The sequence below is a fragment of the Vidua chalybeata genome, chromosome 5 (genome assembly GCF_026979565.1).
Source record: "Vidua chalybeata isolate OUT-0048 chromosome 5, bVidCha1 merged haplotype, whole genome shotgun sequence".
In the NCBI taxonomy this organism is placed as follows: Eukaryota; Metazoa; Chordata; class Aves; order Passeriformes; family Viduidae; genus Vidua; species Vidua chalybeata.
This window is the reverse complement of record NC_071534.1, coordinates 22,889,038-22,915,887: the sequence shown is the minus strand read 5'-3', so window position 1 is coordinate 22,915,887 and position 26,850 is coordinate 22,889,038. Positions and strand designations below refer to the sequence as shown.

The 26,850-nt window shown below is 38.6% G+C and overlaps 1 protein-coding gene across 3 annotated transcripts in view; it reads left to right on the top strand.

Annotated features, from left to right (window-relative positions):
• The window catches only part of POLR3B (RNA polymerase III subunit B), a 69,200-nt gene extending 43,648 nt beyond the window's left edge, over nt 1-25,552 (top strand). Inside the window, exons 20-28 of one of the 3 annotated variants that reach the window (XM_053943628.1) lie at nt 258-467; nt 2,290-2,448; nt 3,876-3,993; nt 4,445-4,587; nt 12,059-12,162; nt 13,046-13,212; nt 15,525-15,638; nt 20,736-20,909; nt 24,998-25,552. In XM_053943628.1, the coding sequence (XP_053799603.1) occupies nt 258-467; nt 2,290-2,448; nt 3,876-3,993; nt 4,445-4,587; nt 12,059-12,162; nt 13,046-13,212; nt 15,525-15,638; nt 20,736-20,909; nt 24,998-25,127 (1,319 nt within the window). In that variant the 3' untranslated portion in view covers nt 25,128-25,552. The remainder of the gene's footprint in view (nt 1-257; nt 468-2,289; nt 2,449-3,875; nt 3,994-4,444; nt 4,588-12,058; nt 12,163-13,045; nt 13,213-15,524; nt 15,639-20,735; nt 20,910-24,997) is intronic. The other 2 variants (XM_053943629.1, XM_053943630.1) reach the window with 2 other exon arrangements.
• Nucleotides 25,553-26,850: the final 1,298 nt, after the last annotated feature.

The window sequence follows — 26,850 nt, the reverse complement described above, 5'->3', positions numbered from 1 at the left end:
ATTGATGCTTAGGTTTTCTCTGTTCAAGAGAAAATAAATATTACTGGGAGCTTAAATTAAGAAACTACTTATATATTTATTTAAATATAATAATGTAAAATTGTTTTGGTTTGAATTGTTTTATTATTTTTTCCCCTTCTTTTCTTGAAGAATTTCTATGTGATTTTAATTAATTTGCATTTTGGTAACTTTTTAACCAAAATATTCCTAGAAAACTCAGTAATGTTCGCTGCTTTATTTTTTTCTTTCACATGCAGGTACTATTGGGTACAACCAAAGAAACAGGATAGATACTCTGATGTATCTCCTGGCCTATCCACAAAAGCCAATGGTAAAAACAAAAACAATAGAGCTGATAGATTTTGAGAAACTCCCTGCTGGACAGAATGCCACAGTCGCTGTGATGAGCTACAGTGGCTACGATATTGAAGATGCTCTTGTCTTAAATAAAGCCTCTTTGGACAGAGGTAAGATCCATCAACTCTTTCCCACTTCTCCAGTGTGTGTTCCAATATATATTCTAATAAGCTTGTTTTCTCATAGTGTTATCCTGTAGTAACTTTTATTGCAGTTATGAGCATTAGATCTTCAGTTAAGAAATTGAATTCCCAAACTGCTTTGGATGCTTTTGTTGGTTTTCTGTATGATTAGAGATGGTAACTTCAGGCATACAATACTGTGGTGAGGTTGCCAACATGCATATAAAATTCTGAGTCTGGATATTATAAGAAAAAATGGCTAACTTCTGACCTCGGATAAAAAAAGTGCAAATACTTTGTTTACAAAAAACATAAGGCATGAGTTAATCTGTTCTGTTGGGCTTGCTTTGTAGATTTTGTTTACCTGAACCTTTGTTCACGACTAACAGAGAGGTCTCATTATTTCCACCAGTAACAAAAGCAGTAGATGAAATTAGATTTGTGAATGTATTTAGGAAAGGAATAGAACCCGAGGCAGTTTGTGAGCTTGGTGTTCTGAGGGAGCAGCAGCAGTACTGCCTACTTTCTGAGAGAAAATAATGGTATTGTCTAAAGCAAAATAATTTAGTATTTATCCAGAGCTAAATTAATTACCTGCTTCCTTAAAAAAAAATACCAACTCTGTGGTGCAGTGTATTTTAAGGAAAAGTACATAAGCACCGAAGGGAAAGTTAACTAACAGGGACCCATGTTTGTGTAGGTCTAGCCTCTCTGACTCTCTCCACAATTCTTCAGCACTTCATGTTAATGCTGCTGAGGGCTGGAGGAGAGTTGCCTGAACACTTAGTCTCTCTTCTCTCCCTTTTCTCCATAAATTCCTTTGAGAGCAGGCATAGTGCAAGTGATCAAGCTGGTTTTAGTTTCGGGTGGCCAAAATCAGATTCTTCCATCACTTTATTCCCTCCTCAAACTCCCTTCTTCCTAGTTGCTAGGCAGCAGTAATAGTATTCCTAGACATGTATCTTTGGCATTAATGTCTGCTGCATTTAATTTATGCCTCCTTTTCTAAAACAACAACAGGCATGATTTAAAACTGAATGTTTTCTTTTCTGGTAGACTGGTAACATTTACAGGGAGAGCTGTGGTGCTTGTCAGGAATTACTTGACATAATCTGAAGATATAGATGTACTGTATGTGGCTACAGCCATCTTTCAAATGAACTAAAATAATGCAGGATTATTTGCAAGCCTTGCTCTTGGCTCTGTAATTCTAAATGTAATTAAAGCTTTTAGTATCATGGTTAGTTGCTGTACTTGGAGAAAAACTCCACAGATTCTACTTTTCCTCACCTGAAACCCACTTATTTTATAACAGTACATGTAATTTTAGGTGAGGAAAAGAAGAATAATGGCTTGATTATACTAAACACTCAGTTAGTACTTTCTTGTTAGAGTAACTTATGCCAGCCACAAGCATGAATAAAAGTTCAGGTTTCTTAGAACTCATGAAAGGAAGAGGTGCTCCTCTCACCCTATTACAGTCCCATGTTACATCTTCCTGGAGACCACCAAAATTATTCAAGAGATTCAGTGATTTCAAGAGAAATGATGTGTGCAGAGATACAGAAGCAGATTAGCACAGTTCAGAATTGGACTGTAGTCCAGTGTCTAAAATGATCTGTACTGTACATGATCTGATGTTTAAGTTATGCACCACCAGGTATCCGTGTACAACGTTATGCATATTCAAGCCAATGAATAATCTAACTAATAAAGAATATTTTATATTCCATAGCTCAGATTTTATCCTGGTCATGTGTTATACAGGATCTTTGAATTCCTCAGCAGATGACTTTGTGTTCCATTTTAGGCTTTGGAAGGTGTCTTGTGTACAAGAATGCCAAGTGTACACTGAAGCGTTACACGAATCAGACGTTTGATAAAGTGATGGGGCCGATGCTGGATGCAGCCACCCGTAAGCCCATCTGGCGCCATGAGATTTTAGATGCTGATGGTATCTGCTCTCCAGGTAGGTCAAACTGCATGTTCACTCAGGGCATGTTCGTATTCAAAGTGGAAATTAATGTTCTGTCAGTATTTCTTGTGCACCTTGTGTTGTACTTAGCATCTTGGGAGTTTTTTGTCTTGAGGACAACGGTATTGTGATGGAAAATTTTAAAAAGTTAGTTCCTCAAAGCAGCATGTTACCAGTCATTGGAGGGGACTTTTGTGCAGGAAAAAAAGTAGCTTTATATTTAAGTAGAAGAGTGAGTTCTTAATTATGTGAATCTACTGAAGCATTAGAATTTGTATTCTTATGTTCCCAAGCTGGCAAGCTCTTAATACTGTAGTTTTTCCCTGTTTGTCTGTCATGTACTGTTGTTTTCTTAAGGATAAAGACAGACTCCGTATTATTTTGATTTCATGCATCAAAATCTCCTAGCAAGATGTCAGTTAATGCAGTTGTTTGAGGAAGTAAAACCTTATGGTTTTAACACTTTAGAAAGATGTTTGGGCAGAGATAAGAAAAATAAATAGAAATGTAAAGAGAGGTGTATAACTTTTCAGTGGTAATAGATTTGAGAAAGAATTCTCCCGTACTGTCATCCTTTAGTTAGAAAATGGCTTAATAGATCTGCTAAGATCTAGTAAGAAAGGTGTTTTAAAGGGCACTAAATTTAATTCCATTATAGTAACACAATTGGGTCAGTTTTGCTCCATCACAATGGAGCTTTCAAAGTTAATTAAGAAAAAAAAGGCAAAAATCTTCTGAAGTATTAGGATAGATAGGACTGGTCTGGACTCCAGACTGAGACTGTTCTCAGCATGTAGGTAAAAACCTGTTTGAGATAGTTCATGTGGGCAGAAGAGACACAGGCTGAAGATCAGTGTAATTTAGTGGAGGAGGTGGGAGGTAGATACTTGGTGTGCAGTTGTATCACTGGGCATCCTCCTGATCTGGTTTTCAATGTCAAGGGCAGGATAAGGGAATGGAGCAGGGAGAAGCTATATATGACACCAGTATCAATAGAAATATGTAAATACAAGGGGACTGACAGTAGTTTTGCACAGCTCATTGTAGAATGATGGGCTGTCCCAAATTTAGGTGTGAATTTCTAAAATTTGTCAGTTCAGTCATGACAAAGTGTTTCCTCTAAATTTTCTCCATACTTAGAGCAGATGACTTCAGATGCTTTTGTACAGACTTTTGACCCAGGCTATGTTGAATAGCTGTTCTCATAGTGCACCCAGCATGCAAGCTGCTCTGCTTTGGTTTACCAAAAAAACTGGTTTAGTGATTCCCTTACCATTCAATATTTAGCCAAACAGCAGAGCGTACTTCTTGGTATGTTCCTTCCAGTTTGTCTTCCACCTTTTTTTTTTTTTTTTAAAGCTTAAAATGTATTTCTGACACAGATACATTTTAATGGTGCCTTTTCTTCTTGTTTTCTGTAGGTGAAAAAGTAGAAAATAAGCAAGTTCTTGTGAACAAATCTATGCCAACTGTGACCCAGACACCTCTGGAAGGAAGCAGTGTGCCTCAGCAGCCACAGTACAAAGATGTGCCAGTAACGTATGTTGCAATATAGCTTCAGAGCTGGGCAAATTACATGAAGGAAAGTTGTCTGAAAAAATATTCAATTCTAGAAAACTCCCTTCTCCTTATAGTTATAACTATATTTGGCTGTTGTTTAATTGAAGATCAAGGAATTGGCAATATATGAGGAATCTTTAGCTGTCAAGAAGAGCCCATGTGGAAAAAAATCCCATACCTTGTCCTTTACAAGTTCAGCTTAATTCTCTGTTAGTTTCTATTGCAACTCTTAAAACTTTTCTTTTCCAGAAACATGCTGTACTCTGGAACTTGTATGTAAATATATATATAAATATAAAATCCTTTTTCCTCATATATAAGTTCCATAAAGATTACAGTTTGGTCAGGAGCTTACCAAGACACAGATAGTTGTCTGTAACTTGTATTTGGTTCATAGAAGTAAAACCAATGTTTTGGCTTCTTTTACTAGCTACAAAGGTGCCACTGATTCTTACATTGAAAAAGTAATGATTTCATCAAATGCAGAGGATGCTTTCTTGATCAAAATGTTGCTGAGGCAAACCAGACGTCCAGAAATTGGAGATAAATTTAGCAGTCGGCATGGGCAGAAAGGTAAAGGACACATTTAATAAAAATAAATTATATTTTTAATAATAAATAAATATGTACATAATGTATGTTTCCATTGATTGGTTCAGATCTTTTATGAATACAGTGGTAGAAGGCCATATCCGTTTTTTTTATGTTCACCTAATTTAGCAGTGATATTTCTGAAACAGATACGTATTAGCAAAAACAACTCTTGGTTGGTCCGTGAATCTGGAAAATGCAGTAGTTGCCCAGTTTAAACAAGTACAGGATTTTTGAGGTTTGGTTGGGTTTTTTTTTTTTGAAGTCACAATTTGGATTTAGGTAATAGATTTGTCAGTGGGTTGTCAATAGATTGGAGAGGTTCTGAACAGACAGAAGAGAGATTAAATGGGAACTTTGCAGGTCTGTGCAGACATTCTGGTCTAAAACAAGACTGCAGGTAGATAACTAAGAACCGTGGTGTAAAAGGGAAGCAAATCAGGAACACAACTAGGGGTGCACCAGCAAAGAGCAGAAAGAAAGGGAATGTTTTTTAAAATACACCTGGGACATGATATGGAGCAACTCTGGATCTTCAGACCAAAACCTGAAAATGAGTGCCATTAGGAAGCTGCTTGGTGGCGTGCAGTTCTCAAGTTATAATGTTACTAGGAAAATTAAAATCAGGAACCTACTTTTTAACATTACATCTGATATCATCCTCTGACATCAAACCAGGGAAGGATCAGTTGTATCAGAAGAATATAGACACTCATGAAACAGAAATCATAATACTAACTGTTTAAATTTTTTCTATTGAGAGAATTTTTAATTAGCTCTGAATTTATTCTCTCATCTTGGTCTGAATGTAGACAATTATGACTTCTATGAAGTTTAATTTGTGACTGTTAGCTTTAAGCCTGCCATAGGGCCATTTGAACATACAATGATCTTAAACTAGCAAGTACCTTGGTTCAGTGAGAAGGAGAAAAAGCGTATGTCTGTCTGCATTGTCGGTCTTTTTGTGAAATATATTTATTTTCTAGGAATGCAGGAAGATGAGATTTGATTTCATGGAATCATAGTAGTAGTGGGTTTTAAAAAATATCTGCAAAATAAGAGATTGCACAAACCATGTCTCAAACTTTTTGATGGTCTTTTTCTTGTATGCCAAATTGATTTGTATTTCAAAGCTCTGCTTTGTCACTGGAGCAGAAGGAAGCAGAGTAAGGGAATTAGAAAGTGTCTGGGATACAACAGATTAAATCTCACAAACCAGCTTTAGCCTTTTGTTACAGAAAAGCCTTTCGTTAAATACGTAGGTAGATTTTGTAGGCCTCTGTAATAACACAGATCTATGTCACTGCCTCTGTATTTGCTGCCCTGTTTGTGTCCTCTCACATGTCAACATGGTATTGGCAAGGGTCACCACTTCTGGCCTGTCCACCACACCCGCTTTTCACATGAGTCCATGTTTTAAGTACACTCCTTCCAAGCTGCCTGTAAAAGGTTGCCTATCCTTCAAGGCTTCTCAGAAAGAATTATGTGGGGAGAAGGAAAAAAATCCCAAATAGATGAGGCCACCATGTTGTATTCTTAAATGCAAATATTTTGCTTTATTTTCATATTCATCTTCAAACTGGATATTGCAGTAAGATCTTTGGGACTGGACTGTCTCTGTAGTCTGTAAAGTCATTAAGTTTCTAGTGTCTCACAAATAAATCCTCTCTGGTAGTTATATGTTTATCCTGAACTGCAGGACTTTGTTTTCACTTATGTTGCATCATATATTTTCCAGGAGGATAAAAAAAAACTTCTTTTGGTTAATTATTTTGTTGTTTTAATCTTGTATTCTTCAAGCAAAGTCACTTTTCAAAGTACAGAAGGCAAAAGGATTGTTAAGCTAAAGAAGCTTCATACGAGTTCCATACAAAGTAAATTATTATATTTCCAGATTTCCTCTTGCTTTGCTACAAGTCACAATGAGGAAAAAGTTGGGCTCCTTTGATGTGAAAAAAAGCAATATAACACTTCTCTGAAAGAACATTTCTCAGTCTCTCATGTGAAAAAGGATTAACACCTCCAACAAAGGTCCTGTAGATCACAGAACTAAGCAGCAATACTGAACAGTATTCCTGAGGAGTGGAAAAACTGTATTTAAGCAAGAGATTGTTTGAACTGGCAAACAGAAGCTTTTTAATAGCTGAAGATCTAAGATAAAGGATTAAACCTTTCTGAAGTATCTGCACTTAAACAACTCTAAAGACAAGGAAACAAGTTTAAATTCATGAAAGATGGTCTTTGTTTTCCTAAATGAACCATGTTCTTTAGTGTCAAAACAAAATCCATTCACTGCATTATCAACTACATAAACTTCATGACAATCCCTCTCATCTACCAAAGTCTAACCTTGCTTACTTTTTAAAATATTTATTAGTTTGAGCATCTGCCATCTGCTTTCCTAACTTCATAGTGGAGATCAACTTATCTTTTTCCTTTTAATGGGCACTTGTACAGTACAGATAATCAGAACATTTAAAATAAAACATTAGTTTTAAATGGCTACTTGTGTCATTTCCTCCCATGTTACAAGTCAGAATTAGTACTTTATCTCTAATAGAACGTCAGTGGGTTTATAGTAATTAAATGGTTGAAGTGGCATTAAAAAGAATTTGCTCATAATCAACTGCAGGAATGTGGGATGATTAGTAGTTATTAGGCATCAGGGAAGGTAGGGATTTCTTACCATATTTTTATCTTCAGAAATTGAATTTGAGAAAATGTCAGAATGCCATTAAAACTTCTCATACTGTTTTTTCTATTTATTTTTAACAAAACCACTGCTTAGCTCCCTGTCTTAAGAAGAAAATTACAGCATTTTTTATCTCAAGCAGCAAACAGGTAACCTTCTGACCTTTTCAGTAAATCCTCAACTGAACTTCTGAAATTAGGGCGATTTAGCATTTTATGGCACAGAGTAAAAATCTCTAATTCTGTTTCCAAATAGTGTATCCTGAACACACATTTTATTAAGCTCTTGACTCATTCAGCCATGTGTATTTTGTAAAGTTCCTATGGTTATTGTTTTACAATAGCTGCTTCCAGAAGCATTGTAAGGGTTTCAATTAATCAGCTCTTTGTGTGCTTCAGACTATGCAAATTTATCACATCAGACCATTCAGCAGCTCATGGGAAAGCAGTGTACAAACTGTATTGTCTTCTAGCACCTCCTCTCATTTAGAGTGATGTTTTTAATAAGAAAACTAATCAAGTTTACTTATGCATTATTTATCTGTTAATTTTAATTCTGTTCTTTACCTCTTATGTCAAATGGGATGTAGCAAGTGATATGATAGATCAGTGAATGATTCAATATTGAACAAAGCTTATGTGATGCAGCACTTTTTTCTTCTAGACTTCTTTTATGCTTAGTTAGCCAACACAGTATGTAATTAGAGAGTTTTGAAGCAGCTGTACATTCGTTGTTCAGCCTTACTAATTTTTGCAAATCTGTCACTTGTCCGTAACATACAGTGCAATGTTACTGCTACAACTTTGCTTAATTATGTGATGTCTTATTTCTCAAGAGTATTTCCAAATTCTGGCAAATCTGGCAAAGCTAAAATAGACGCCTTTCAAGTCAGTTTTAGCTCTTTTACCACCGTATCATTAGAATGAGTAAACAAGCACATTTAGTAACGCGCTTCTTTTTATCTTGCTGATAGAAACTGGTATTGCTGCTGCTTCTATTCACATCGTCTCCTTTGCTTTCTAATGTCCCTCCTGCTGGTAGTAATTAGTTTTCTATATTAGGTTGTTTTGACTTATTTGATGATTTTTTTTTTTTACCCCCCCATTTGGCATGTGTGTGTATAATAGGCACCTTATCGTAGCCTGGTGAAAAACTTTCCCATAGTGTTGTGTTCTGTCCCTGCCCCCTCCCGGCCGCCCCCCTTCCCCCTCTGCACTGAACCGCGCTTTGAGTCTGGCTGCGCTCGTGTTTGTCAGCAAACTGTAAAAGCAGCCACACGAAAGGTACCAGCTCTGGAAACCTGAGTTTCTCCTGATTAGGAAAAGAAACTCAGACAAAAGTACAGGGGCGAGGGGCTCTTTATGCTGTCAGTGCCTTGTGGAGGTACATGGGTTTGAGATGCTGTCAGCATTGATGCTGATAGCGTGTGTGGGGCTGGGGGCCATTGTGCATAGTCAGGGGGCTGTCATTTATTGGCTGCCATACAATAGCATTGAAAAACACTGCCTATGGCTGTTTTATACTTGCATGTTAAACCACTGTGGATGTCTGATTTAAGGTTATTCTAATTTAAACTGTTACCCTTGCATTAAGCTGCCGTGCTTATTAATCCACTTTTTTTTCCTTTTTGATATTGTAAAAGACTTTCTTAGCATTTTCACTGAATTTCTTTCTAAGGTGACATTACAAAATAGGTACACAGAAGTTTTTTTCTAGAATTTAATTTGTTTTTTAAATGAAAAGAAATTAGATGTAGCAAGTTGCTAGGTGCTTCCTTGCTCAAGCACATAACCATCTTGTTAATCCACATTAAAAAACACATTTTGGTTTTGGTTTTGTCTGCAGCCTTTTCTGGTTGTTAGTATTTGATTCTGGTCCCAGATGAGACATCAGAATGTATAGGTGAGAACCATTCAGACCCACTGCAATATAGAATTCAGTCTCAAGTTGTATTACTCAATTCCAGATGCAGCATATAAAAATTGTGAAAGGAAGGGAAGTGAATTAAACCAAATTATTCCATGTGTCCTTTATGAATGCTGGGGATCAATTTTCATGTGATGTCTAAATCAGTAACAATTAAGAAATACTAGCCTCTAGTACGAGCCACAGAGCAAAATAGCCTCCTAGTTTGAGTGTGCCTTATTTATGAATATTGTATGGGGTGTAGTTGAGCAGCTCATTTGTGAAATGAAGTTCGTACTTGAACAGGGTTTAGAACTTGAGGCTGTTTTAAATCCAGCCTCCTCTCCTTTACTGTTTTATTGGCCAGTTGCAAGTGGTAATTCCACTTACATGGATTAATTCACTTGGTCACTTTTTTGCAGCTGGCCTGGTACAGCTCTGCTGCAAAAAAGAAAAAAAAGAGTAACAAATTCAGGAGCTTAAAGTGTAGAACTGTGAGCGTTAGTCTCCTAAAGACCTTCTGAAAGCAAGCAATTGCAAAATAAAATCAAGTTTACATTTTAAATGAATTGCAGTTACTTACTTTTAGAAGTAGCATTGTATATAGGAAAGGTATCTTTCAGCTTTTATAACAGTTGAATGAACTTTCTTAAAACATAGGGTAGGAAGAAGCTTCTCTATCCTCTAAATGCACACAGACATGCTATAGATCTGCTACAGGCTCAGCAACTTCTTAAAATACAGAAGCTTAGAACTGAGGCTTTATAGCTTTCCCTTTTTTTTTTTTCCTTTTTTCCCCCTCTCTGTAAAATAGAAACTTTATAAATGGCCTAGTAAGCTTCACATTTCTGGATTCTGTCTAAATATTTTGTTTTTAACTTCTAAGCTCATTATGCTGTCTTTGTGTTAACTTGTATTAAAATCTGTCAGCTATGACTGGTCTCATAACCACAGTCAGCGGACCAGAATAAGTTAATTATTTACTTGTGTCACTAGTGCTCTTCATCTAATGAAATGCACAGCTGTGTTAGATCTGCAGTTGGGTGTGTAGGTCCTATTGTTACACAAGTCAGCGGAGGGTAGAAGCCGCTATGATGGAGAGCCCTCAGTTCTTTCTGCTGTTCTGCCTTTCTGTGTCGATTTCATGGATCTTTTATCATTCACTTTCACACAAAACAAACAACACAGTGGCTGTCTGCTATGGGAACCAGCTTGGCATATAAAAGGTTTTCAGAGCCTAAAGTAATTTTAAGTTAGCTGAGATTTAATTCTTGGCTTACAGGTGCTGTGAAGTCCAGATGCAACCTAATGCTTTCTTAGATGTTAATGCAAATAAGGCAGAATGTATGCACAATAATACACATATAACAGAGTATTTATGTATAAAATTTTAGGAGAAAAAAAGCTGTGCAAGGAAGAGATAGTGGGATGGTTTGAGTTGGTTTGTTTTTTCTTTTTTTTTTGATTTTCAGCAAATGATTGCTCCTTGGCAGGGAGGGCTGGAATGATGTTATTGATTTATCACAGTAGAACAATGAAAATTAGTTTCAATAGGTTTAAAAACTAAATACAACAGCACACACACCCTTGCCCCAGACGTTTTTTTTCTGCTCCCTTCCCCCATACTTACCATTCTCATTCTATTAACTACTGTCCCATACACCTATCCCTGTCTTGCTTGGACAGTGGAAGAGGAGCTCCCTCCTGAGCAGACGCCAATATCCCCCTGTGAGCTGGCTGGTCGGGGGATGCCTTTTTAGGGATGTAACCAGTACCCTCAGTCTTCCAGGAGCCCCCTCCACTCCAGGACTGTTCCCAAAACATGCTCTGGCACAGTTGCAGCAGACTAATCTCAAATAGCTTGCAGACTTTTTCAGCTCTAAGGGCTTCTGGAAGAAATTGTCCAGCTGAAACAGTAGCTTTGGTTCAAAGGAGTATGGGCTTAAGCAGCTGCATTTTAGCACCTGAATTTGAATGTTAGATCGTTTATAGCTGCAGTATGTTGAACTGCAGAGTTCACTATAGAAAGTTTTAAGGGTTGGAAGGAAAAATTTTGAGATGCATGATGGATATTTAAAATTAGTTTTCACATTTCTGTTTATTCTTTCTGCAATATTTTTAGAGTTTGGAGGGTTTTCTTTGTTTTATATCCAATACTGATAGAGACTGAAAAAAGCTTCCAAAACTTTTAAAGGGACAGATTGTGTTCATGGACTGACAAAATAAAAGCAGTCTGTGTAATGGATTGCACTTTGTAATTCATCGATAGCAGTCTTTGCTCAGCAAACAGATGTTACCTGAAAAAAATCTTTGTTATTTTTTATTTATTTTCCTCTACTTATCTCTTCTCAGTCCCTGTCAAAATCCCATTTGTTGTGTTTTTATTGGCAGTATTTAGCAAAGATACATATGATAAATAAATTTCAAATCAATAGTAATTTTGTATGTCCAAAGGCATAACCTAAGAGGCCAAATTTCTGTATTATTTTCTTACAGGAAATTATAACATCAGCTTTAAAAACTGGGTCTCTCTTGAGATATTCCAGTCTGATTGGACAGAAGCTTCTAGTTGCTTCTGAAAATAGGTTCCAAAGCTTTCTTCCCTAACTTAGCTTTCTTTGCTAACGCACAAATCACTGGGAGCATTATATAAGGATATGCTAATTTTGCCAGTCCTGTCACAAAGGCTCTCTTCTAGTCTGCAGGTTGGGAGTACTGGTCGTGGTAATGAGTCTAGGTAAAAAGTGATCCATGAGAAAGAGAGGAGGAGGAAAACACTAAAGAAAATCTGGTGATGAGTGTCAGCCCTGCTGGTGGTTTGCTGTTTTGTGAATTGAAATGTTTTCTCTTCTGCAGGGGTGTGTGGACTGATTGTTCCTCAGGAGGACATGCCATTTTGTGATACAGGGATCTGCCCTGATATCATAATGAACCCTCATGGCTTCCCATCGCGTATGACGGTGAGTGGGGCTGCTCCATTCACGTGGCACTGTCCCCCAAGAGGGAAAGAGAAGGGGATCAGCCACTAGAGACCAAAAAGCTTCAAGTGTGATTTCACTGAGAATATTCTCCAGTCATCATGCCAGCACTTGCTCTGCTCTGAGTAGTCAGCCCTTTCAGTGTTTTGAAACATCCTACTGGAAAAGGAGCAGGGTTGCAGGCTCTTTGTGCACCATTCCCATTTTATTCTGTGTCAAGCTAAGAAGGATGCGACTGAATACTTCACTTGCGCCCTTTGAGTTTGAAAATTTCTTGCTCTTCCTTCCCTATTGCCTGTGCCTAATCTGGCTGGGGCAGACTGTGGCGTGAAGGTTGGAGAGGAGCTTCAATTATAGATCTAGACCTATAAAACTTCTTAAGTTATACACACTTCCCTGGAACTGAGGCAAGTCTTGCACCTGTACTGCAGAGTCACTGCCTGCTAAATACTTCACTGCCTGGCCTTTTTGTGGGACCTCAGTGCTTCCTGTACACAGCCTCTGATCTTTCCTCCTTTGTTAGCATCTTCCCTTCTGTTCCCCCTGCTGCACTGCAGCAAATCAGTCTCCATGGCTGTTTCCTACAGCAGAAGGCCACACAGATCCTGTACATTTTTCAGATAACTGGAAGAAGTGGAACTGCCTGACTTGGTACCTTTCGGGTGTTCCCAGACCCTGTGATGAGTCCAGTTTTCCCCTTCACACAGGAGTACTCCTAGTTCTTGGGCTTCTTCCACTCCTCCTGTTGCATGCAATAGCTCAGGCTGCCATTTGGGACACTTTTTCTGACTAACTTTTGCTGTGAGCAATGCAGTAATGTGCCTGTCCCAGTGACCAGGCTGCTAACTCTGCTTTTCTTTCACAGGTAGGAAAGCTGATTGAACTCCTGGCTGGAAAGGCCGGGGTGCTCGATGGCAGATTTCACTATGGAACAGCTTTTGGCGGCAGTAAAGTTAAGGATGTGTGTGAAGATCTTATTCGCCATGGTTATAACTACCTAGGGAAGGACTATGTAACATCTGGGATCACTGGGTAAGAATCTGCTCTTTAGATTTAGGTGTTTCAGGAGAGTGGGGAAATCCTGTTGAGGCACATCTGAAAAAATCTTCTTATATCTCAGAGCTTGAGAACTTTCTCTTGTTTGAAAACTGGTCTGTGAGATTGAGAAAAGAGGCTGAAGAGTGGTGTGCGTTTTTTTTTTTTTTTTTTTCTTAGAAGCATTTTGTAGTTCCACATTTTAAAAATTGCTAGTGTATGTGTGGCTGTAATGGGGAATGGCCCTTGTGGTACATATGAAAATTTCTGAAGTTTTACTGCCTGGCAAAAAAAAAAAGCTAAAACCAAGGCTTTCTTGTTGAGAGATAGAAGAAAATTCAGATTTCTGTCAGCAGAAAGTCTTGCATATGCTTGGAATCAGATAAGCATTTTCATGTTGACTTCAATAGTACTGCAAATATGGATTTGGAGGCAAGCATCTGTTCTTGGGAATATTTTGTGTGTGCTCTTTTTTCCTTTTTCCTTTTTTTTTTTCTTTCGATTACACAATGTTTCAGTCTGGCATAATACTCTAATCTGCAAACTTCCTGCTGTGTTGATCAGACTGGCTTCTGAGACACAGAGTTCAAAGAACATAAGATAGTTTAGGAACAGGAAAAGGCCATATGGCTTCACATGCCTGCCCTTCCAAAATGTATCTTAATCCTACCTTCCTGCTATTTTTATTATCCTTCCAGTCCCCTTCTTCTCAAGGAGCAAGTTTAGGTCTCTTTTGCAAGTTTTTTTAATATACTTCTTATTTTAATTGCCTTTCCTACCAACTTATTCCATATGTTGCTTCTCGTTTTGTTTCAGAGATACAATTTTATTTTCCTTATTCACTCCATATTCCATAAATTGTATATCAAGTATCCTGGTGCTTGAAACACTTCCTGTTGGTATAACATGTTAGCTTTTAAAAAATCTGACTAATCATGTTTCCTAGGGAGAATAAAATCATCTAGCTCTAAAAATCCCCCATCTCCAAACTTCAACTTTGAAGTGCCCTATTTGGAGATGTTGTTTAAGGATACTGATACTTTTTTCCATGCAAATTACACAGGCTTAATCTGTTTGTTATGAAATTTGAAGGCAGATTTCATAAGAATGTGAAAGTTTGTGGATTTCAAATGTCTAATGAAGTTTTATTATTTTCTTCAATAGTCAGCTTTTGGAATAACACTGCATAATGTCAGTAATTACTCTGAAAGGGAAGTATAATACTGTTGTCTCCTGCTTGTTTTTCCATTGCATTTTACCTTTTTTTTTTTTTTTCCTCAAATAAATTAGTGGCCATGCTGAGTCTGTCAGTGTTAACTCTGGTCATTCTCAGTGCTGTAGGTGGTAGCTGGGTGAAGGTGGTAGCTGGGAAATGACTGGGTGCTTTTCACTGCTTGTTTTCTGATCCTTAGGTGCTTACACTCTTCTTACAGTTGGGGGTGTTTTAAACACAGAAATCTTCAGCCATCCTCCAGCTCACAGAATGGAGTAGCACCCTCTGTACAGCTCACAGATGTTCTCAAGCTGATGAAAGTGCCTAAATGCAGTTCTCAGGAGCCCTTTACCCAGCTCATCTGAGCCCCCAGTGCCAGCCAGGATAGCAATCTTTGTCCCCTGGATGCAGCTGCTGGACAGTGCTGCCGGGGCAGCTGTGCTGATGCACAGCCACTCAAGGAGGGTTTTCACCCTTCTGGGCCTTGGGGTTGTGCCTCAGGGTGCTGTGCAGGGAGAATTAGTGGATGAGGACACTGTCAGGCTCACTGTGCCAGTGCTAAGAGATTCTTGCAAATGCAAATTTCTTAAAGTGCTCCTACATAAAGGATGTTTTGAGCATTTATGCTGGATGTATTTGCTTACATATATGCTTACCTTTATGAAGGAATGTAAACAGAAATACACTAAGTCACTCCTCAGAGTCTGAGACATTTACAGTCCTTCCTGGCTACTGATGACACTGTTGAAACACTCCTATACAGATACAGAGGAGGGGCTTACCATGGCACAGCTGAAACAGGTACCTGTAGCTGTAGCATCATGTCTGCACAACATAAGACCAGAATTTAGGAGCTTGTTCCTTGCTGCAGTAGAGACAGCGGCATGTGGTGCTGGCAGTGTACTGCCCCTGTGTTCAGCAAATTTCCCTGGAAGAGGTTTCAGACTGGTTGCCCAGAAAGCCCAAACACATTTTTCTAGGATTCATTATTTCCAAATTGGTTCACATTTCTCCTGTACATGACACCCTTGCCTCTCTTAAGGTAGATGTGTGCTAACTGTGGTTGTTGGTTTTGCTTTGCTTTTTATTCTTCCAGGGAGCCTTTGGAAGCATATATCTATTTTGGTCCTGTGTATTACCAGAAACTGAAGCACATGGTGTTGGATAAAATGCATGCAAGAGCTCGAGGACCCAGAGCGGTGCTCACCAGGTATCATTACAGGCTAAGCACAAAATTCTTGTGTACATGCAGAAGTGTGCCCAGCTGACTCATAGCTATAAAACAAAGTTGTTTTTTTTTTTACCTTGTGATACCTGGCATGAAGTGCTCTGAACTGTTATTACATGATTGCAGACTAAAAACTCTAGTCAGTAGACTGTGGCAGGAGGTTGTTCTGAAGGTTCAGGTGTGCTCTATGTAGTTCAAAACTTGAGTTTGCTTCTCAAACTTCTGCTAGCAGCTGGTAAAAACACCATCTCTGATTCACAGTACTTACTGTGGGCCCTTCTTGTCAAATTGCTCATATCATAGGTATTTTAAGAAGTTTGTTAGGTATTTAGCTCATATCATAGGTATTTTTCTTTAACAAAATCGGTTATGAGTAGAAGGAAGAAATTTTTAAGTATGGTCTATTTCAACATACTTTGAGAAACCCTTTGGGGAAATTGAAGCCTTCTGCTTTTACTGGTGCTACTTACTTTTTCTCCTTAAAACCAAGGTCTGTGTCTGCTTGCACTCATGTTCAAAGTTCCTGATATTCCTTGCTCACAAAAAAAGATTTAGTGGCACAGGTTTTGCTTTGGGGATGCCTCTAAGGGGTCATTTACTTCACCTCTCTCCATCACAATAGGATTATTTACTGAAACTTGCCAGAAAATTAAATTCCAGCTAATCTTGAATATTCTAGCGAAGATTATTCCAAATGTCTTTTGCCAGTCTTTCTGGGCTATTATGTACACCCTTATACCTCACCTCCTGCATGGTAGCACTTTTCTTTTTGACCAGTCAAAACTTGTACTGATTCTGACCACAGCAATCTTTGTACTGTTTGTAAGATGTAAGCACAGTCATGTCTGTCCTTTACTCTTCCCTATAACAAGTATAATTTATATTCTTTAACTCTTACTTTATTTTTATGCCTCTGATCATGTGAGGGTCCACCACTCTTGCTTTACCTGGCTGCACAGCAGCTCTTAGTAAGTGCAGCTTCTACCTATTGATGTGCTGTTAGAGAAAGGAGAGGTAGATCTCTGCTGTACTTGATACAGAGGTGTTTTCCTCTTTGGCTTTTCCTATGCCTTTTTGCTTTCCAACCTCACACTGTCTATAGGACAAACTTGTGCTTTCCATGGAAATAAATGCCAGTGGTTGAACTGGGAAAGAAATAATTAAAAGATTTTGTAACCCTTGTCTGAACTTTTTCATCAACCACATTGAGAAAAAGAGGTGTAGCACAACCACAGCTGCTTGCCTATATGAACATAAATGATATTCCCAAATAATGGGCTGTGTGCCCCATTTTCTGTTCTTCAGTGTGTTAAGCATTGTATTGGTCCTTCACATGAAAGTGAAAACTCTCTATCTTAGCTAACAGTACACTGGATTTACTGGAACTCCTGGCTTACCCAAATCCCTTGATCTGCCTTTGTATTGCCATCCCAACTTCTCAGCTGTTCAGAGGTACTGAATTTAAATGAAGCCTGAATACCAAGTCAATGCATGTTTATATGTCAAGATGAAGGTTGTGTGATTTTCCCCATCCCTTACTTTCTGCAAATTCTTTGTTCAGTCAGTAGCATCATACTATGTAATTAGGGCTCCTTATTTTACTTTCAGGAAAGCTAGTGGATGTTCAATTTATGCTGCCTCTTGACTAGTCTTTCAGGAATTTTCTTTTTTCTCCTCAAATAATTAAACATTTGTTACTGACATTGCCTCTGCTGAGAGAGTCAGCATTGCCAGCTTTCCTATTCGCTATTGTTTTATCATCCATTGCACTTCCTGGAGAGTAGATTGCATCTAACATTATTTTTTTATTTTAAAAGTAGTCCTGTAACAGCTTCCAATGTGGAATTTGGCTGTCGTTGTCTTGAAATGCATTTTATTATATATCAAATGTACCCTAAGTGACAGAGCACAGCCATATTTCCATCTGGAATACGGCAGAATACTTGAGCTTCTTGATCATCACTGATTCTTGTTATTGTTCTGATTAAAACAAGACTTTGCAGAATTGCAAAGCAGCACCCTTTGTCAACATGGTCAAACCCACCAGGATGTTGCCCTCTGGACTGGTACTAGAAATGAAATGCAATCCCTCATTTCAGTGCCATGGGTAATTGACAATTCATGTGTAACACAGTTCTATATGCGGTCTTGCTCAGATACCCAGTCCTGCTGAATCTTTTTAATAGATAAACTGCTTTTAATTTTTCTTACACGAGAGCAATGTAAGCTTTCTGCATGCAGAGTTGTTTTGATGGACGTTGTCAGAGCTGCCACCTGTGTGTCTTTGGACATGTCAGATGCGCCAGGTCCTGTTGTGCTGCAGGGGAGCACTGAGACAAACAGTGCTCAGGGCTCCCCTTTGTGCTCTGGGCTCTGCGAGCACGGGATGCCCTCCTCCTTCAGGCAGTGGTTTTTAGGTAATGCTTCACGTCTTAGAGATCAGTGTTTCAGCAAACAACTCCATTCAAACTAGTCGCTTGTCTTCCCTAGCAGGCACAAGGGAGATCTGCTGAGACCATGGAGGCAGACTTATTTCCCCCACTGGCCAGTGAAACAAGGAATAAGTCCATTCAGCAGAACCCACTGTTCTTACAGAAAATGCAGAATTAGTGCCAATAAATTCTTAATGTGCTTAAAAACACTGAAGTTAATTGTTTTATGATTTTTTGTTCTAAAGGCAACAGTTAAATAGAATAAAGATCACTTATTTTTTTATTTAAAAGCATCACTGCATTTTATTTAGCATTTGAGGATTTTAGGAACTTACTTATTTCCTTAATATTAAAAATATATCTTTTTCATTATATTCCCAATCTTATTTTCAAGAGTCTACTTTGTTTTCTGATGTTATATTTAGAATGAAGAAAGAAGTTAGTCGCCCAGGGCAACAGCTGCAGTGTATATGTGTATAGTGGGAAAGGGAAAGCACAAATGCTTTATAAGTGCTGTTTTAACATTTTAAACAACTTTTTATATGAAGAATTTTAAAACTTGTGTGAACTGGAAGAAGAATATGATAATCTTAGGAAGCAGAAGATAGGCTCATTTCAAAGGCTCAATCTCAGTATTGAAATTTTTGGTACTGTAGAGAAGACTACTTTTTAGGAAGTCAGGATTTCATTTTGTTTTCTTTCAATGAGATCACAGACAGTGGGAGTGAAACTTAACAGCTAAACAGGATTTTTTTGTTTGGGGAGCTTTATGTATTTTTTTAAATGGAATTTCATCTGCCTTAAAAATGTTCACCCTGTATCTGTTGAAAGACCAGTGGAATATCTATGCATGGAGTTGAGACCCCATACTATTTCCAGAGGTTTTATCCTGCCATATTTGGGGTGGGACTTTATTTGGGCTCACATTTGTAAAACTATTTTGTCATTTTGACCTGTACAACAGCAGCAGGTGAAACTTCTGAAAGCAGACTTGTGTATTAAATAATATTACAGCAGTCAGTTCATAAAACAACTTGGGCACTTCTAGCACCGTAGCAAATGCCTGATTCCTTGGAGGTCCAAACTGCTTTTAAAATCTGCCTCTTGGCACTTCACAAGAGAAACTGAATTCACCACAGGGTTAGCCTTTAAACCAGCATCTGAACAGTGATGGTGCCATCATCTGGGGAGGGGGCCCTGGGGAGTGTAATCAGGATGTAAACAACTTCTATCCATTCTCCCAACAGTGGGAAAAACAGGTGGTTATATGAATGCAAAGGACAATTTGAATTACAAGCAGATTAGTTTTAAAGTTCCAGTGTGGTCAGAGTAAGAGAAACTACTTCCCCCTAAAAACAAATACAACTTGCATCTTTAGAAGGTATTTTGGTCTGGTAATTAGGCTTAGTTTTTACTTGCTACAAGAGATTATTAGAAGTTGAAGGCTTTTATAAATTCTTTCCTATGGTTTGCAGCAAGTGGGCAAAATCTTATATTTATTATCTTTAATAAGCTTAACGAATTCAGTTGTTAGAAATAATAGAAACAAAATATACTCCAAAAGTAATGGACCAGATATGTCTTTGAATATTTTAGGTGGATTACACTGCTACAAGTGTCAGAAACAGCACATAAATATGAGGTTTCAGGGAGCAGTGAAGCTCAGTAACTTCTTTTAAATTCCTTCTCTTTGCTGTCATGTTTCAGGGAATATACTAAGATGGAAATATTAATTAAAATGCATGGAGTATATTAGTGCTGTAGGAATTCAGGATTGGTTTTGCTTCATAGTTTGCTCTGATATTTGCAACCTAAGTACTCCATCATTGTACTGGTACATGAGAGTAGAGCTTATACTATGAAATTGCAGAATGACCAACAAGAGGTTAAAAGTTTTGATTGTGTCCAACAAAAAGATTGTCTTATGCAATCTTAATGTTAGATTATATACAGTACCTTATTTTTTTACCTCAAAAACTTTAGTGTATACTTGATTGCTTTATTAAAATTTTCCTCTAGCACCATAAAACAGGAAGTCTCCGCAGACAATAAATAAGAGTTTAACTTGTGTAGAGGAACCTGTAGAACACAAAAATGAGTCTATTTACTATCATAGATAAAAAATAAACTAAATAAATGTTACTTTCTTAAAAAAATAGCATTTCAATCATGAGTTAGCAATATGTGTACTACTCATTTCCTGACTTATTTTGGTGTTCTCTCACAGATCAAAACCATCTTTATTTTAGAAATTAGTCTTAGCTGTAGTTCAGCTGAAACATTAGGTTGATGATTGATTCATTAACTGCTGAATATTATTTCGTTTTGGTAGCTACAAACGATAATGTCTCATCAAGAAAAAGCGCCAAATCTGTGTCCAGATAGTCTTGGATACTCTTAGAAATCTTTTTGTTTTCACTTATTTAGCTGCATTCTGAGAGGTAAAGAGCTGCAGCCTGGTGCTGCAGTTGCCACTTACAGAACTGCATCATATTGCGGGCACAGGAGCAGCACATTTGTGAGATCAGCAGCTCTGGTTTGTAAAGTCCATCAACCCTGTGTTGTTCCTATAGTTTGAAGACAGCCTAGAGTCATAGAATGTATGTTTTGGAGTACTTACTACATTTCTCAAATATTTATTTCAAAGGCAACCCACTGAAGGTCGATCACGTGATGGTGGTTTACGTCTTGGAGAGATGGAAAGGGATTGTTTGATAGGTTATGGAGCCAGCATGCTTTTGTTGGAGAGACTGATGATTTCAAGTGATGCCTTCGAAGTGGATGTTTGTGGCCAGTGTGGCTTGCTAGGGTACTCTGGATGGTAAGTTGTCAAGTGCCTCTGTGTAACAGAACCTTGCCTTTGGCTGCAGTGCTTCTCAGTTTTCAAGAGTTCACAGGCACCAATTAACAATCTCATGCACTTTAATCAAAAAGTCAAAAATTGGTATTTGGAAAAATGGGGATGGTTCTTTATTGTGGTCTGATTGAAGTTAGAACTGAATTGAGTGTGTAGTCAATGGGCCAGGGATCTCTCCTGTTTTGGAGCCACAGGTGTGTTCTCTTCCACAGCCAGGCCGTACCCTTCAGTCTGTCTGCTGACCTTCCATCCCACTGCTGACTTTCCGTCCCAGCCTTGCAAGCACCCAATCCCATATATCATCTATATTTTAAAAAGGGGGGAACTGCAGTGTCAATGTACTGGGCTAGTCACACATCTTCCTGCTACAATCCCACGTTGAACCTCACAAGGCTGAAGAGTGAGAGTGGGCACAGAAGAACAGGACCAGAAAGCAATATCCCCTGCTTTCTTGTTCTCTAGCTATGGAGTTCATAATCCCATGCATTTGGTTTTCTTTGGCTGTGCCCCTCCCAAATGCCTTTTGCTTTGTAATCTTGTAAAACAAGGATTTCCTCCTCAAAGCATCAGGCAGGTGCACTGATCCCATGTTGGAGCTTGCGAGACAAGCAGCTGCCTGTTTGGAAATTCATTTGGCTTCTGCCTGAATGCCTTGTCCCTAGGAAACTCCTCTCTAGACTGCCTAATGGTCTTGCTGTCTTACTCTGAGACCTAACACAGTACTGAGTTGGTCTCCTGAAAACAAACTGGTTTTTCATGTACGGGAAGCATAAAACTGAATGTCAAAGCTGTGTGGAGCTCACCACATGTAACACACTGGGTTTTCCTTCAACTGTCTTTTCTCTCCAACAATTTTGAGATGTTAGACTTAAAGTTGTCCTGTAGCATGCTGAAAATACACCACTATTATGGGAAGATAAATAAGCTTCTGTTTATAGTCTTAGAGGTCTCTGAAGGAGATGTTTTGCTTTGACCTGGTTTTGTTTTAGGCAAGCAGAAAACAAACTTGTGAGACCAATAGGAGTTTGAGATACAATGTTCTTGCAAGCTTTGCAAAACCAGGTGACCTGAAATACCATGACTAAGGGAAGAAAAAATAAGTGGTGCAAATTCAAGTTACAAGTTACTCTAATATTTACGTTGGTAAAAGATAGAGAATTAAAAGGAGGAGGAGAAAGCTTAATTTCTAGACCTCAAAAAAACCACAGTTGGAAACTTGTCACGTCTTGGATATCAGCATCAATTTATTGGGAGAGGCAGGAAATTGGACTTTATTCTCTCAAGAGTGTCTCAAGAGTGATTTTTCCATGATGTAATGAAGTAGGAAAGTAAGGTGTATTCTCAGTTTGTAGATGTGTAAAGGTGACAACTACTGTTTCTGCCCTTGGTCAGACCTTTCTTCTGAAGCATGTGGCTTCTGGCCAGAAACCAAGCACCACCTTTGTCTGCTCACAGCAGCAGCAGCTCTGCTCCTGGGGAAGCAGATGTTCAGACAGAGGTGGGTAAACGTGTAATCCAGAGGAGAGATGAGCATCCTGCCCATCCTCTGGGCATCCTGAAATTGCTGATTTTCAGTTGGGCATGGTGCTGCTGGCTCTTGTGTCATAACCCTTTTTGAGAGTCCTGTTTTTCTTGAGGGTGTGTTCAGTGTGTGTAAGAAGGGAAGCTTTTTTTCTGACCCAGGTCTCTTAAAACTAGTGCAATGCAAATAACAATTGTAGGAAGTAATGTGAAAGGAAGCACGTGCCATAAGTCAAAGAACCAACCACTTCTAACTCTGTAAAGCATTGCCTTTAAAAAAACCTCACATGCAGATGTAGCTCAATGATTTTTTCAATAAGACCTTGACTTTCAGAGCAGTCCTTGAAGATTTTCAGAGTCCACAGGAAGTGAAAGTACCTTGAAGAAGAAAATTACGAATTTAAACTTTAGAAGTAATGCTACATTTTATTTTTAAGGTGTTGCTAATACATTTCATTTTTTGAAGTTCGTAGCAAAGTTAAGTAACTCCTTAAATAATTGTGAAAGAAACTACTGTCTCAGACAGAGCCAGACATTCTTGCAATCTGATTCTGTGAAAAGCTGTCTGATGTGAGAGTAATCAATAAGAGAGTTTCTGCTAAATTTTATACTGTGTCTACCAGTATCTGAGGTAAGTGGCCCTATAATGAGCATCACAGTAGAGACGAACTCATTAAGAGAAACTTCCAAATGGGCCTTTTCAGTGACTGAGGCATTAATAAGACGTTGCTGCAAGAAACCTTTTAGAGACATTGTTTGTGGCTGGCATTAAGGGCACTTGTCTTATGGAAGATGAGCCTTTCCTCTCAGACAAGGACTAGCCCCTGGGTAGGTTTTTGTGCAAGATAGTAACAGCAGATCAGTGTGGGGCATGAACTGGTATTTTCACAGGGAAAAGGGGTTCTTGTGGGAGTGACAGAATTTGTCCCTGTAAAAAATGTGGTTGAAACTTACTATGATGTACTGGGTTTATGCAGATTTCCCAGTACACCTTAGCTGTTGCACAGGTGCTTAGGAGCAGAGCTGCACTGAATGCAATGAGCAAAATTTGGTCCTTTTTTGATGATGTTATTCTGATCTCTCTAGTATGTGCATTTTAAACTATACATGAATAAAAATTTTGTTTCTGGTCCAAATTGAGCCTTAAATGGTACAGTTGCCTTTTTCTGACCAGTTTAGTGTCAATTTCAATACTAAATGGTCTTTCATGTACTTGTTTCTGTGACCTCTGTTTGATGGAGTTTTGTGCTTACTGCATCTTGCTGGGTGGTCCCCATCGAGTAGAAAGCTGGCCCAGAATGGTGTAGCTTTGAGCCTGGGTGCAGTGAGTGGTCTCTGCTTGTCAGTCCCTAGGAGGTGTAATCAGATGCCAGACATGTGCTCATAGCAGAGAAGTTGTGTCTCATCAGGCTTCCAGGGCCTGCAAGGAATTCTGTCTCTCCTATAGAGAGCAATTGCTTGCTTGCCATCGCTGGAGAACGGCTCCCATTCAGGTCACTTCCTCCCACCATAAAATGTACCTATCCCTATAAATATGGACTAGGGGAGTGGTTATAAACCTGCATTGACTGTGAGCCTCATTCTGTACCATGGAAGCCTGCAGGAGTTCTGCTAATTCTTCTTTAATTGGATCTTCAGACTGTTACGACTTCATGGCAGAAATATAAATTTGAAACACAGGAACAAAAAAAAAAGAGCTTTGTTAGACCATTAGGAAGTGCTGAGTCACTCTGTGTTCCTAAAGGAGTAGCTTTCTCAACTCTCCAAAACCAGAAAATTTAATATACAGGAGAATGAAGAAATAGGGAGATTGGAAATGGATTTTTATAAGAAATATTTTCTACCATCACTGAATTTGAGTCCCAGTACTGTAAAGATGGCTGACTAGCCTGTTGATTCCTTATATAGTCACGGTTATATCTATTTGACAAAAAATCCCTTTCTCTCTGAATTTTAAGTTTATTAGAGCAAAGAGCACAAAGAATGTGTTAAAGCAGTTTTACTGAATTTCTCTGCTGACTAAAGTTTAAAGATGTAAGATGAGAAGGGCCTCTTTTCTGGAAAGTAATGATTTGAGACATTATAGGGTGAAATTGTATATTAAAAAACCTTCTTTCCTGACTCTTCTTTTTGTGACATATATGTAGCACAGAAATTGGACCATTAACCATTTTTTCAGAAACACTTGGCTTTGTTCACCTCCTTTATGTCACTATGCAGTGCTGAATTTGTTGACATTTATGGGAGTGCTGAAGAAGCAGAAGTCAGTCCTGTTAGGTCCTGAGCATTGTGATTGCCCTCCTAGAAAAGTGCAGGTTTAACATTAAGCTCCTGTTGATTTCAGTCAGATTATTTAAGGACTTTAAAGCTATGACTTAAGCACTAAAATGTGTCTCAAGCATCTGGGGCTTCTGGGACTGTGGGCACTGTTTAAATGCAGATGGATAAAACAACAGTGGCTCGTGGCAATTGGGTTTTTTCAGCAGAAGTTATTGACCAACTCCTAACTTTCTTTTTGTTTGTTTCTCTAGGTGCCACTACTGCAAATCATCCTGTCATGTGTCTTCTCTGCGCATACCTTATGCTTGTAAACTCTTATTCCAAGAACTGCAGTCCATGAACATCATACCTAGGTTAAAACTTGCTAAGTACAATGAATGAACAAGATGAAAAAGACCCCAAAAAAGTACCTTAAGGAATGATATGAAAATCCAGTGTATCTAACTGAGAGTTTTGGTGAACAGGAATAAACTCTAAAACCTGAGTGAAGGGAGGTGCAAGACAGTAGGAAATCTTTCTTACATATCCTCCTTGTTTTAAAGCTGACATGGAAGAGTCTGTCAGTGAAATATAGTAGGAGCAGTTCTGAAGCCTTGATTAGTCAAGAACAGAACGTGTGGGAATTGAGGAATAAGGCCATGGTCCAGAAAAGCACTTGGATCACTTCAAAAAATCCCATGCTTGTGTTTGAAAAGGTGGTCTGGTCTTAAAAGCTGGGCTAGGTCTTAAGCAGAACTAAATACACATCTTATTCATAGATGTTAAAAATGTTTTCCAAACCATTGTAATAAATGTTTTAAATAATACTGGCTGAATATGTTGACAGTTGTGTAAGGATGGTAAGGTGTTATAATGTCTAAACCATTTGCTGTTCCTAACGCATTGTTAAAGCATTGAAATTTTCTAAAGTAGTGTAAATGTTAGAGAAATGAAACTACTTTCTCACGAGCTTGAGATGAGACATTTTGAGTGAGATTTCAACATGCAGGTGCATTTGTGTGCTGGCAATGGTGTGCTTGTACAGGTAATATGCTGTCAACTAAATGTACACAGTTTCCAAGAAGTTCAGGGGCGGAGGTGACTGCATATGTAGCAAGTGCATGATACAGCACACAGATATCCATTCCATTCCTACTGAGGTAGCAGATCTGATAATACACTGGCTCAAAGTCCTGAAAAGACAGGCTGCAAACACTAGGTAATGATCATTACCTAGTGTGCTGTCATAGGACTCTAGAACTTTTTTAAAATATTAACATAGCCAAAACATTTTAAGAGCAAACCAAAACCAAATCTATGAAGAACAACAAATCCTTCACTGACAGTGAAGCAAGTTTGAATGACCTGAAAGAATTCAGAAAGGGAGCAGCTGGATTTTTTTCATGAGGTCTAAGGCCTAGAAATAAAGCAGTGGGTGAACTAAGAATCATTTAGTACTCTAAACTGACCAGCCCTTACTCAGCAAAGCATGCAGTTAACTTTTTAAGCAAAGGACATCAACATGCACAGACTTCCTTCAGTGAAAAGCAGCACTCTGGGTTAGTGAGGATACAGAACACTGCCTATGATGTAGAAGTCCTGAAATGCTCTTTGACTCCTCATATGGCTGAACTTCGTGTACTGATCCTGACAATCCTGCTAATCCTGACACTGCTCATGCAATCGTGTTGCTGCTGTTCTCTTAGCTCTGAGCACAGATGAGTATCAGCCTGAGTAGATTTCTTTTTAGCCTTCCACAAAATGCTTAAACTAGTACTTCTATGTTTGGGCTTAAAAACCAAGCCTGAAGAAATACGTTCTACTTTACTTCACTTCCCCCCCCCCCCCCCCCATTTTTCTTGCAAGTGGACTGGTGACAACAGAGATGTCAACACAGCACAGCTGGATTGGAAAAGCTCTTGAAGAACTTCTTCCAGGATCCAAACAGCTCAGGGTTATTTACCAAAGAGTTTTAAGAGAGTGAGAGAGTGACGTCCTCCACACTGGAGGAAGAGGTCAACCAAAAGCCTCAACCAAATGAACAGCCTCAGCTTTGGTGCCTGACATGGCCCAGCTGCAGCTCGGGAACACCAGCAGAGGGAGTGAGCCTTTTAGGAAGAAAGGA